The 13,656-nt window shown below is 39.6% G+C and overlaps 1 protein-coding gene across 2 annotated transcripts in view; it reads left to right on the top strand.

The window, feature by feature from the left end:
- Nucleotides 1–13,656, top strand: part of LOC139419001 (scrapie-responsive protein 1-like) — a 31,138-nt gene that overhangs the window by 10,930 nt on the left and 6,552 nt on the right. Inside the window, exon 2 of one of the 2 annotated variants that reach the window (XM_071168808.1) lies at nt 4,287–4,398. In XM_071168808.1, the coding sequence (XP_071024909.1) occupies nt 4,340–4,398 (59 nt within the window). In that variant the 5' untranslated portion in view covers nt 4,287–4,339. Of the gene's footprint in view, nt 1–4,286; nt 4,399–11,150; nt 11,304–13,656 lie in introns of those variants that run through there. The other variant, XM_071168807.1, reaches the window with a different exon arrangement.

The following is a 13,656-nucleotide window of genomic DNA, read 5'->3' on the forward strand; positions in this document are numbered from 1 at the left end:
TGTTTCAATGCATAATTTATTAGCCTGAATGCTATCATTTCGATGAGACTATAGTTCACGTAGCACTATATCTATAGGCTCATCAAATACTTGGAAATGATGGCCTTAAAAAACATTAATTTTGGAATCATTGTGAGTATCGGTAGCGCACTTTTTTGATAGGCAATAGGCAGTATGGTTAGGCCTATATATTATTTCTAATTAGATCTAATATCCTCCATGAAATGAACCATATGTATATTAGGAATTAGGTTGACAATGGTTATGTTTTTATGTTTTTATTTGGGGACAGGGATGTAGACTAATCATTTTTGGAGACAAAGTTGCAACTTTTAAATCAAATATCTTCGCTTGAGAAGACGAGTTCATTAAAAAAAAATTACAAATGAGTTTAAATTATGGGCTATAGTCTACTGTAATCTGACGGACAACAGAAATTCGCAACATTTATGATTTCGATAGCTAACTCACCACTTCTTTCCAAAAATGTTCCTTTTAAGCGCGCATAGACTACGTAGCGTATTGATTTAATGAGTGGGTGGCAGATTGATCTGCAACGGAGTGGCCCCTTGTTTATTGGTCGACTTGTCCGTAGGGCTGAGAACCTGAAGTCTCTCCCGGGTGGCCCAAATTCCAGGTGCCCTTACACTTCCACAACACCCCGCTGCTTTCTTTACTTGCTGCAGAATGGTTTTGATCATGTTTGCAGCTAACATAAACCCTGACAACACACTTTTGGCGCCCTTTGGGTAAAAAGAAGGGCAATTTTTACGCTGCCCGGAGAGGGAGAGGGGGGATAGAACACCAAGAAGTTGACCGGTGGTCGCCATAGCCTCATACTGTCAGACATGAACATAACAGATTTTATTGTGTCTGCCTGCCACGTCTTATTTCATAATTCGATGACTAAATGTCATACCAAAAATACATAATTAGTATCCCCTTGTGTAACAAGTTCTTAGGCTATTTAGTCTTCCGAGCTCATGAAGTTCCCTACAATTAGTGCCAATTTTACACCTACGTGTAGTTGATGCATTATGCACTAGTCACACATAGGCTATAATAGGTTGTAACAGGACTAATCAAAAAACTGCCTCAAAAGTAAAGGAAAGGTGGATACTTAGTCAGTTGTACAAATGAATGCATTCAACTGAAATGTGTCTGCAATTACTCCATGCAGGGCATTGCTAAAATACAGGTTGCGTTAACTACCAAAATAAAGGAAACACCAACATAAAGTATCAGAATAGCCAGAACAGCTTCAATACACCTTTGCATCGATTCTACACGTTTCTGGGACTATATTGGAGGGATGCAAAATCATTCTTCAAAGGTAATGAGTGTTTTGTTGATGGTGGTGGAAAACACTGTCTCAGGCACCACTGCAGAACTTCCAAAAAGTGTTAAATTGTGTAAAAATCTGGGTACTGAGATGGCCATGGGATATGGTTTACATCGTTTTTATGCTCATCAAACCATTCAGTTACGATTTGTTTATTGTGGGTGGGGGCATTGTCATCCAATGGTGGCATAGCCATGGTAGCCAAAATAAAGGCACCTTGTTTTGGTGCAGTGACATGAAGTCATAAACATACAGACTACACCTCCACCCCCCCACTCACACACACCAGGTCTACTACTACTCCATCCCATAGACCAGCCAGTGCTCAACCCCCACACAGACACATCTAACCCCCATCCCCTCCCAGATAGTTGATAACCAGTGTTTAAAGATTACTGACAATTTATCAGCAGCACTGGCCTGGTTACTGGCCATCTCTCTCTCTCTCTCTCTCTCTCTCTCAGTTCTGAGTGCATTTAAAAGGGAGGGTTAGAGGGGAGTCTGCATGTGAAAACACTAATGTTGGGACAACTTGTTTTAAAATATAAAACACTTCTGTTGAGGGTAACTGCTCTACTTCCATTTTTTGTTTGATGTGTCTGCTCTGCTGGAACCCCCTTCCGTGTCTGACATCTGCCTTCTAGGTACACTTCCTTTTCACAAGTCAATAACACAAGAATACATGATGCAGTATTCTATAGAGCTGGTATTACACACACACACACACACACACACACACACACACACACACACACACACACACACACACACACACACACACACACACACACACACACACACACACACACACACACACACACACACACACACACACACGCATGCATGCGCACACTCTCTCTCTCCCTCTCTCTCTCCATGTTAGCTACAGTAGCCTTTGTTCTCACATCTAAATACACTCACAGCCTCATAATGAGAGGAAGTATACAGCTAAAGCCCTGCTTATAAAGGGAATCTCCTCTCTTCTGACTGTTGCAGCCATGAAGCCTCTTGCCAGACCACCAGCAACAGGTTCTTGGGTTACACCACTAGATTACACTGTCGCTGGAGCTAGGGGCTCCATGTCAGCTCTGCTCAAATGGGACGGGACCATACCTGGGTTCACATATATGAGAAATCTTTCAATACTTTGAGCGCTTGCTTAAGCCTATCTGGAGAGCCAGGTGGGCTGGGTTTGCACTTTTGGGGCTTTTCTATTGGTTTTGTTGTAACAGGCAAGCTCAATAAGTCACAGATAGTTTTTTTAAAATGATTTCAAATAGTATTTGAAACGATAAGTTTGCGAGACTCTCGCTCCCTTCAGCAGTCCTATTATAGCAGCTGTAATAAACCGGAGAGAGTTTTTACGACATTGACTCCAACTTGCTGCTGATAGCAAATGTGCTCCTGGGAAGACAACTTTAGATCGCCATGTCGAATAGCAGCTCCTTTATTTCAACTAAGTGTACTCCTACTGTCTGTTCAGCCCAGCGTTGTGTTCATTTTAACGTGTTTCTGAGTGGTAAATTGACCAATGAGAGAGAGCGGACTGCTCATATATTGGTCTCATATTGAAATATGACCCAGTCATAATGTAGTACTTTGGGTTTTGATATCCACATAAATCAACCAACACACGATACACACCCAGCCGGGTGTTGTATAGCGTCAACAAAGATTTGCTAGGACTTTCAAGTACACCCAAATCCTACAGCTGTGTTTGGCTACAGTTGTACATGAAATTACTGCTCTATGAAATTTAAGAGCAACGAGTCCACTCCTGTGTTTGCTGTCACTATGGAAACCAGAGTGCCCCTGTCATAATTCATAACTATACATTGCCATTGATTGCTGATGTATAAACTAGTTTACACACGCAATGCAACATGTAGGAAATCATCATAATCAACTGCATTTTCCGTCAATTATGTTTTGTGTACATTAAAATGTATTGATTCTGTATTTATTTATACGATGATTTTACTCTGAAATGTAGAAGCATAATTCAAAATTCTGGTCTATAGAAAAAAATCAACCACACCATGTTGAGCTTTTCCAATATGATTTACACGGTTTTCCTGGCGTTGGCTGTTCAAAACTCAATAAAGCAGATTAAAACAAAACGAAACAAAAGTCAGGAAAGAGTTGACATTTTCCAAGAAAACCACAACGATACAACTGTCAAAGTCCTTCGAATTCAGGATTACAGTGGAACACAAATCAAATTCACTACAGCCTCTGGGAAGACTCTTTCATTCTCTGTTACTGTTCAAGACCTCTATTTCCACTGCTTATTGGAAGTGGAAGGACATGTGAATGGTCTCATTTCAAGGGCAGGCTCACTTGATGGAACTTGTAATATAAGTCAATGTGATATGCGACTGCTTAGGCCCTGAATAACATAAAGCATAGTTAGAAACCGAGGGTGAAACCTTGGAGACGTGCATATACAGGCTGTGACCCTTGATAACAGACAAGCCTGCAGTAAAAGTTACATTGACACCTATATGAAATGTAATATAAGTTGCAGCCATATTATCTGACTCCACAGGGAACACTTGTGGATAGGGGAAATTATTCTTATTGGAATAACATTTATTTAACCACAGACGTGGGGTGTAATTTCCTTCTCCACAAAGTGCTGTGGAGTTTTCCAGATTTTTTAAATGCAGGATGAGATGTACGCAAATGTAGCTAAATACTGACCTCTTGTGGTTAAGAAATGGCTTCAATACACACAAACCTGCTGACAAAGACGGATCTATTGGAGCGTTTGGCACTGGCAATACAAATATTATCTTGTCATTTTTGGATGGATTACATTGTATAGCACTTTTCCCAAGGTCTGAATGTTTTTTCAAAACCTATCAATAAATCCAATTTCCCATAGACTTAACAACAATGATCTTGCATTTCTTATTTTCTCCTCTCGCCCTCTACACCACAGCCAACCAGCCAACCAGTCAGAAGTGAAACAGTCAAACTGAAGACTATGGAACCATGGAGATGCGGCAAGACCAGTATATCACCATTCTGTCCATAATAATCAACTCGAATATGTAGGCTACATATTGTTTGAGAAATTCATTTGTGAGTTAAAGGGACAGTCTTCACTTGAGACAATTACAAAGTGGATACCCTGCCTCTGTTTTGGTAAAAAGCTGAGGGAAGGGTCTGGAGAAATGTAACCACTCTAAAATGCATAGATAGCGCAATGGATGCAAGGACTGACCACCCAAGATATCAAAATAGTTTTAAACATGTTTTGTGGCTAAATATGTGTAAACCAATACAATTTGATTTGGTTTGTTTGTTTACATTTGCAATGTTTACAAACAAGTTTATATTTTGCTTCTGATGGGGTACGACAGTTGAACTAAGCTTATGAGGCATTTATAAGTTATATTCTTCAAGAATCAATGGGCAACGGGTATTCACCCACCTCACCCACCACATTTTGTTGTGCCTTCAGAAAGAATTCATACCCCTTGACTTTTTAAACATTTTGTTGTGCCTTCAGAAAGTATTCATACCCTTTGACTTTTTAAACATTTTGTTATGCTACAAAGTGGTATTCAAATTCAAAATTAATTGTATTTTTTTGTCAACGACCTACACAAAATACTGTAACATTTGTTTAAAAAATGTATGGAAAATAAAACACAAATGTATCTTGATTAGCTAAGTATTCAACCCCCTGAGTCAATACATGTTAGCATCAGATTTGACAGCTGTGTGCAATAATGATAACATGATGCAGCCACCACCATGCTTGAAAGTATGAAGAGCGGCACTCAGTGATGTGTTGTGTTGGATTTGCCACAAACATGCAGCAATGCCTTGTATTCAGGACAAAAGTAACATTTCTTTGCCACATTTTTTTGCAGTATTACTTTAGTGCCCTGTTGCAAACAGGATGCATGTTTTAGAATATTTTTATCATGTACAGGCTTCCTTATTTTCACTGTCCTTTAGCATTTAGGTTAGTATTGTGGAGTAACTACAATATTGTTGATCCATTTCTCCTATCACAGCCATTAAACTCTGTAACTGTTTTAAAGTCACCATTGGCCTCATGGTGAAATCCTTGAGCTGTTTCTTTCCTCTCCGGCAACTGAGTTAGGAATGATGCCTGAATCCTTTTAGTGACTGGGTGTATTTATACACCATCTAAAGTGTAATTCATAACTGCCCAATGTTCAAAGGGATATTCAACGTCTGCTTATTTGTTTTACCCATCTACCAATAAGTGCCCTTCTTTGCAAACCATTAGAAAACCTCCCTAGTCTGTGTGGTTGAATCTGTGCTTAACATTCACTGCTTGACTAAGGGGCCTTACAGATAATTGTATGTGTGGGGTACAGAGATGAGGTAGTCATTTAAAAGTCATGTTAAACACTATTATTGCACAGAGTGAGTCCATGCAATTTATTGTGTGACTTGTTCAGCAAATTTTAACTCTTGAACTAATTTAGGCTTGCCATAACAAAAGGGGTTGAATACTTATTGACTCAAGACATTTCAGCTTTTCATTTTTAATTCATTTGTAAACATTTCTAAAAACATAATTCCACTTTACGATTATGGTGTATTGTGCGTACATCAGTGACAAAAATATCTAAATTTAATCAATTTTAAATTCAGGCTGTAACACAACAAAATGTTGAAAAAGTCAAGGGGTGGGAATACTTTCGTAAGGAACTGTATCAATCATTTGTAAATACACAAATGGATGTACAGGTGTAGGATCTCAATTTGAGCCAGTTTGCTACAGCATGAAAAAAATCCTGCAGCAACAAGAAATGTGAATTATGTGGATTGTAATTATAAGACTTTTTTGTTGGGGTTGATAGATTTTTCTTAGGGCAAATCAAGTCTGATATTTCTCAGTGGAAATGACTTACTTTAGAAGCCGTTTTAAAACTCAAGTTTAAAGAATCCTTCTGTGCATGAATATGCTCACAACAAAATCATCAAATTAAGATCCTACATCTGTAGCAACTGCAGATTACCCCTTAAACATATAATGCATAATCATGCATAACAAATAATTATAGAAGGTAACAACATAATAAAGGCATTCAACTTTTCCCTAGTGAATATGACAAACTCTGTGAAGTCGCCAGTGTGAAAATGTACCACAAGATGGTACTATATCACTAACAATCACTTGAAGAGTACCGGTAGCCTCAATCAATACCATTTACACTGAACAAAAATATAAATGCAACATGTAAAGTCCTGGTCCCATGTTTCATGAGCTGAAATTAAAAGTCTCTGAACTTTTCGGTATGCACATTTAGCTTATTTCTCTCAAATGTTGTGCACAAATCTGTTTACATACCTGTTTGTGAGCATTTCAACTTTGCCAAGATCATCCATCCACCAAACAGGTGTGGCATATCACGAAGCTGATTAAACAGCATGATCATTACACAGGTGCACCTTGTGCTGGGGACAATAAAAGACCACTTTAAAATGTGCAGTTTTGTCACACAAACACAATGCAACAGATGCAGATGCATCCATTGCAGTTTCCACTTCAAATAAATCAAGCAGTATTTACTTTGTGTTATACAGCTACCGAAAACTGAGAAATGGCCTTTCAGGGCTCTGAAAGTATATCATACTCAATAAAAGATGGCATTTTGCGGTTGACGCTTAATGATATAATTGACACTGTAGATTGGTGTTTCATGCTCTTCTATGGATGGGCCTTGTTTCATTGGAGGATCAGATGGGTTGATGTTAAGAATAGTTTATTAAGACACATTTTATATTTTGATTGGCCTATAGTAGCTCAATAAGTATGGGAGACCAGGGATGGTTGTAACACAGGATAGTTGTAACACTCAATATCTCCAATCAGGAACAAGCTAGAATCATGTGACTCACTGCACATGCTCAGTTTAGTCCTCAACCCTCATGAAGAAGCAAGTGGTAAGAAAGTACCTTTTTTAACCAAATTTGTTTTTGTGATGGCATCACCTGCTTTGTAGTTAGAGTCACCAAACTTATATAAGGTTTATAACCAGGGTGTGTAGATATGTTTGGTGTATAGTGAACAAAAATATAAAACGCAACATGTAAAGCTTTGGTCCCATGTTTCATGAGCTGAAATAAAAGATCCCAGAAGTTATCCATTTGCACAAAAAGCTTATTTCTCTCAAATTTTGTGCACAAATTTGTTTACATCATTAAGCGTTTCTCCTTTGCCAAGATAATCCATCCACCTGACAGGTATAGCATACCAAGAAGCAGCATGATCATTACACAGGTGCACCTTGTGCTGGGGACAATAATAGGCCACTTTAAAATGTGCAGTTTTGTCACACAACACAATGACACAGATGTCACAAGTTTTGAGGGAGTGTGCAATTGGCATGTTGACTGCAGAAATGTCCACCAGAGCTGTTGCTAGATTATTTTATGTTAATTTCTCTACCATAAGCCGCCACCAATTTCATTTTAGAGAATTTGGCAGTACTTCCAACCGGCCTCACAGCTGCAGACCACGTATAACCACGCAAGTCCAAGACCTCCACATCTGGGTTCTTTACCTTCGGGATCATCTGAGGGGGTGCTGAGGAGTATTTCTGTCTGTAATAAAGCCTGTTTGTTGGGAAAAACACATTCTGATTGGCTGGGCATGGCTCCCCAGTAGGTGGCCCTGGCTGCCAAGTGGGTGGGCCTATGCCCTCCAAGGCCCACTCATGGCTGCACCCTTGCCCAGTCATGTGAAATACATAGATTAGGGCCTAATTTATTTATTTAAATTGACTGATTTCCATATATATGAACTCTAACTCATTCAAATATTTTAAATTGTTGCATGTTGAGTTTATGTTTTTACTCAGTATATATACATTTTACACAGATTGCAGTCTGCTGTCAAGAAATAGTAGGGGAGTCCAGGGATGGTTGTTACACTTTTTGCATTTTTGTAAATTTTTCTGAGATTGTTTGAGCTACTACATTTAAAATGTGATACAAACAACTACCATTTGTCAGCTACAACTTTGTATAGGTATCATCTCTCTAAACCAAACAGACATGGTGTGACTTCAGCTGTCTCAAATACGTGGAGTGTAATATTACAATTTACCCCAACTCCCGGGTCAGTTGTAATAGGGCTTGTGTGTGTGTGTGTGTGTGTGTGTGTGTGTGTGTGTGTGTGTGTGTGTGTGTGTGTGTGTGTGTGTGTGTGTGTGTGTGTGTGTGTGTTTGTGTGTGTGTGTGTGTGTGTGTGTGTGTGTGTGTGGTGTGTGAGAGAGAGATAAAGATTTTAGCTACATGTTAAAACTTTAGCATTGCTAACTTACACTGAACAAAAATATAAACACAACATGCAACAATTTCTAAGATTTTACTGAGTTACAGTTTATATATGGAAATTGGTCAATTTAAATGAACTCATTAGGACATAATCTATGGATTTCACATGACTGGGAATACAGATATGGATCTGTTGGTGACAGATACCTTTAACACAAAAGGTTGGGGTGTGGATCAGAAAACCAGTCAGTATCTGGTGTGACCACCATTTGCCTCATGCAGCGCAACACATCTGCATCGCATAGGGTTGATCAGGTTGTTACTGTGTTGATTGTGGCCTGTGGAATGATGTCCCACTCCTTTTCAATGGCTATGTGAAGCTGCTTGATATTAGCGGGAACTGGAACACTGGTACATGTCGATCCAGAGCATCCCAAACATGTTCAATGGTTGACATGTCTGATGAGAATGCAGGCCATGGAAGAACTGGGACATTTTCAGCTTCCAGGAATTGGGTACAGATCCTTGCAACATGGGGCTGTGCATTATCATGCTGAAACATGAGGTGATGGTGACAGATGAATGACACTGCAATGGGCCTCAGGATGTCATCACTGTATCTCTGTGCATTGAAATTGACATCGATAAAAAGCAATTGTGTTCGTTGTCCATAGCTTATACCTGCCCATACCATAACCTCACTGCCACCTTGGGGCACTCTGTTCACAACATTGACATCACCCACATGACGCCATACCATCTACCTGGTACAGTAGAAACCAGGATTAATCTGTGAAGAGAAAACTTCTCCACCGTGCCAGTGGCTCTCAAAGGTGAGCATTTTCCCACTAGTCGGTAACGATGCTGAACTGCAGTCAAGACCCTGGTGAAGACTGCGAGCACGCAGATGAGCGTTCCTGAGACAGTTTCTGACCGTTTGTGCAGTAATTCTTCGGTTGTGCAAACCCACAGTCATAAGCTGTCATCAAACCCACAGTCATCAGCTGTCCGGGTGGCTGGTCTCACATGATCCCACAGGTGAAGAAGCCGGATGTGGAGGTCTTGGGCTTGCGTGGTTATACGTGGTCTGCAGCTGTGAGGCCAGTTGGAAGTACTGCCAAATTCTCTAAAATGACGTTGGAGGCGGCTTATGGTAGAGAAATTAACATTAAATTCTCTAGCAACAGCTTCGGTGGACATTCCTGCAGTCAGCATGTCAATTGCACGCTCCCTCAAAACTTGAGTTATCTGTGGCATTGTGTTGTGTGGTAAAACGGCACATTTTAAAGTGGCCTTTTATTGTCCCAAGCACAAGGTGCACCTGTGCTGTTTAATCAGCTTCTTGGTATGCTATACCTGTCAGGTGGATGGATTATCTTGGCAAAGGAGAAACGCTTACTAACAGGGATGTAAAAACATTTGTGCACAGAATTTGAGAGATATAAGCTTTTTGTACAGATGGATAACGTCTAGGATCTTTTATTTCAGCTCATAAAACATGGGACCAACATTTATATGTTATGTTTATATTTTTGTTCACTATACATCAAACATATCCACACACACTGGTTATAAAGCACATATATGTTTGGTGAATCTAACTACAAAGCAGGTGATGCCATCACAAAAACATATTTGGTTAAAAAAGTACTTTCTTACCTCTTGCTTCTTCATGAGGGTTGAGGACTAAACTGAGCATGTGCAGTGAGTCACATGATTCTAGCTTGTTCCTGATTGGAGATATTGAGTGTTACAACTATCCTGTGTTACATCCATCCCTGGTCTCCCATACTTATTGAGCTACTATAGGCCAATCAAAATATAAAATGTGTCTTAATAAACTATTCTTAACATCAACCCATCTGATCCTCCAATGAAACAAGGCCCATCCATAGAAGAGCATGAAACACCAATCTACAGTGTCAATTACATCATTAAGAGTCAACCGCAAAATGCCATCTTTTATTGAGTAGGATATACTTCAGAGCCCCAAAAGGCCATTTCTCAATTTTCGGTAGCTGTATAACACAAAGTAAATACCGCTTGATTTGTTTAAAGTGGAACTGCAACGGTTAAACTGTGCTATCGAACAATAAGAAGCAATTGATTTAACACACTAAGTAGATGATTACATTTGGCTGTGACGGTTACTTTCACAGCCAACCAGCTCTCAATCAGCAGTCAGTGGAGCTCCTCTGCGTGTCAACAAGGAAAGGAGCCAAGTCAAGGCAAAGGTTACAGCTATAGAGAAATGTGCATTTCCCTTCCAACTGGTTCATTTACTGCATGCATCACTTGCATTTCAATATACCCAGACAGACACTCCATTTAAACAGTACGAGCATCCACCACATCTGATTGCGACACTCACAGCAATTCAGATGCTTTAGAGAGTTTCAGTGAAAGGCAACATTCAGTATCAGGCATTCGTTCATTCAAGGCCTCTAACGTACTTGCATGTATGCATGGCGTTATTTTCGTGCTTGTGCAGAGTGCGGACTTAATCAATGCCCTTGGTTATTTCTCTGGTTTACAGGCTGAGAGGAGAGAGGGGAGAGATGGTCATACTCTTAGCATGGGGTAGAGTAGGGATAAAGACTCCTCTGTTTTCTGTTTTCTACTTACTAAATGTACCCAATGAAAACGGGTCAGAAGCTACTGCCGTTCCTGGGGAGAGTACTAAAATAAGGTAGGGGCTAATTTAATCAGCAGATAATGTTATGCAATTGGAAATATAATAATGTTGGGGAGTTATAAGTAAATTACCACGAGTTATAACTAATGATGAATTATTATAATTGGATGATAAAAAAATAATCATTCGTTTTCGATTTCGGTTTCGATTATTTGGGTTGAATGCTGTAACAACACAGAATAAAACAATTAATAAAAGTACCATGATGGTAGTGACTGCCCATTACTGCTTATCACTTATTAACCATAATGTTAATGTTCACATGTTCACATTACATTATAATGTTCACATTACTTTAATAACATATTTCAGTTGCTGTTTATATTTCATTTGTTTTATTTTATGATTGTATTATTTAATTCCAAGTCATCATCTCATCCCTACAGAGCTGCTGAATATTCTGTCTGACAAAATCATTAATTTGTATCTCTTCGGAGTAAATAAGGCATACTTTTATGACTGAATACGAACTTTCGATCACTTAGATCAGTGTTTTTCAGGTAGCGATACCCTGTCAAGCATCAGCTGCTCTCTAAATCCCCTCACGATCGCGCATTCTTCTGCCGTTTACCTTAGCAGGCACAAAGAAAAGATAGACAGGACAAGTAGATGCGCAGTGGATTATGGTCATTGTAGTTAATTACTACGATTTACGCTCTGAAATATGCAGGATATTGGCCTGTTGGAAACGACAACTCCCTACTACATCACACAGTTCAGGCTGGATCTGATTTATCTCTCGAGAAACTGCCATTTGTGCATTGACCTCACAGAAAAAATCGAACGAAATGGAATTCAAATAATTAAACCAAAATGTCGGTTAATTGCTCAGCACTAGTTATAACTGCAATGTACAGAAGTGAAGTTTATAAGGCTGCAATCATTGTACCGTGGGAATCTTTGCAATAAATGGGTTATGGTAATATAATTGAAATGCAAATAATATTGAATCTATTTAAAGCACAAGGTTTAATTATTTAGTGGCATAAGCGACATAGAAAATAGGCTGTATATATCCACCAATCTTTGACATAACAGATGAATGCAATATTTATGTCCAGTATCAATATTGTTGCAAATTGAAAAATGTTATAGAGGATGTCGAACTTATGCTAGGTTCAAATTCTACAATCAACAACATAACACTATGTGAATCAGGGTTCCTACTTGAAGTGCCTTCAGAAAGTTTTTACATCCCTTGACTTTTTCCACATTTTGTTGAGTTACAGCCTGACTTGAACATTTATACAATGTAGATGCTTTTGTCAGTAGCCTACACACAATGCCCTATAAGGTCAAAGTGGACTTCTATATTTTTATTTGACAAATTAATACAATATTTAAAGTTGAAATGACCTGAGTCAAAAACTATTCAACCTCTTTGTTTATGGCAAGTCTAAATAAGTTCAGGAGTACAAGCTAAGCTACAGTACTGTTTTGCTAGCACAGACTGGAATATGTTCCGGGATTCCTCCGATGGCATTGAGGAATACACCACATCAGTCTTTGGCTTCATCAATAAGGGCATTGGTGGCGTCCTCCCCACAGTGCCTGTATGTACATACCCCAACCAGAAGCCATTAATTACAGGCAACGTCCACAGAGAGCTAAAGGCTAGAGCTACTGCTTTCAAGGAGCATGACTATATTTTTATTTTATTTTACTAAGCAAGTCAGTTAACAACAAATTCTTATTTTCAATGACGACCTAGGAACAGTTGGTTAATTGCCTGTTCAGGGGCAGAACGACAGATTTGTACCTTGTCAGCTCGGGGATTTGACCTTCCGGTTACTAGTCCAACGCTCTAACCACTAGGCTACTCTGCCGCCCCTCTAACCCAGAAGCTTATAAGAAATCCTGCGACCAACCATCAAACAGGCAAAGCATCAATACAGGACTAAGATCGAATCGTACTACACCGGCTCTGACGCTCGCCGGATGTGGCAGGGCCTGCAAACCATTACAGACTACAAAGGGAAGCACAGCCCAGAGCTGGCCAGTGACACGAACCTACAAGACAAGCTAAACTACTTCTATGCTCGCTTCGAGGCAAATAACACTGAAACATGCATGAGAGCACCAGCTGTTCCGGAAGACTGTGTGATCACGCTCTCCGCAGATAATCTGAGTAAGACCTTTAAACAGGTCAACATTCACAAGGCCGCAGGGCCAGATGGATTACCAGGACATGTACTGCGAGCATGCGCTGACCAACTGGCAAGTACCTTCACTGACATTTTCAACCACTCCCTGTCCGAGTCTGTAATACCAACATGTTTTAAGCAGACCACCACAGGGCCTGTGCCCAAGAACACTAAGGTAACCTGCCTAAATGACTACCAACCCA

Source organism: Oncorhynchus clarkii, chromosome 10 (genome assembly GCF_045791955.1).
Source record: "Oncorhynchus clarkii lewisi isolate Uvic-CL-2024 chromosome 10, UVic_Ocla_1.0, whole genome shotgun sequence".
Lineage (NCBI taxonomy): Eukaryota > Metazoa > Chordata > Actinopteri > Salmoniformes > Salmonidae > Oncorhynchus > Oncorhynchus clarkii.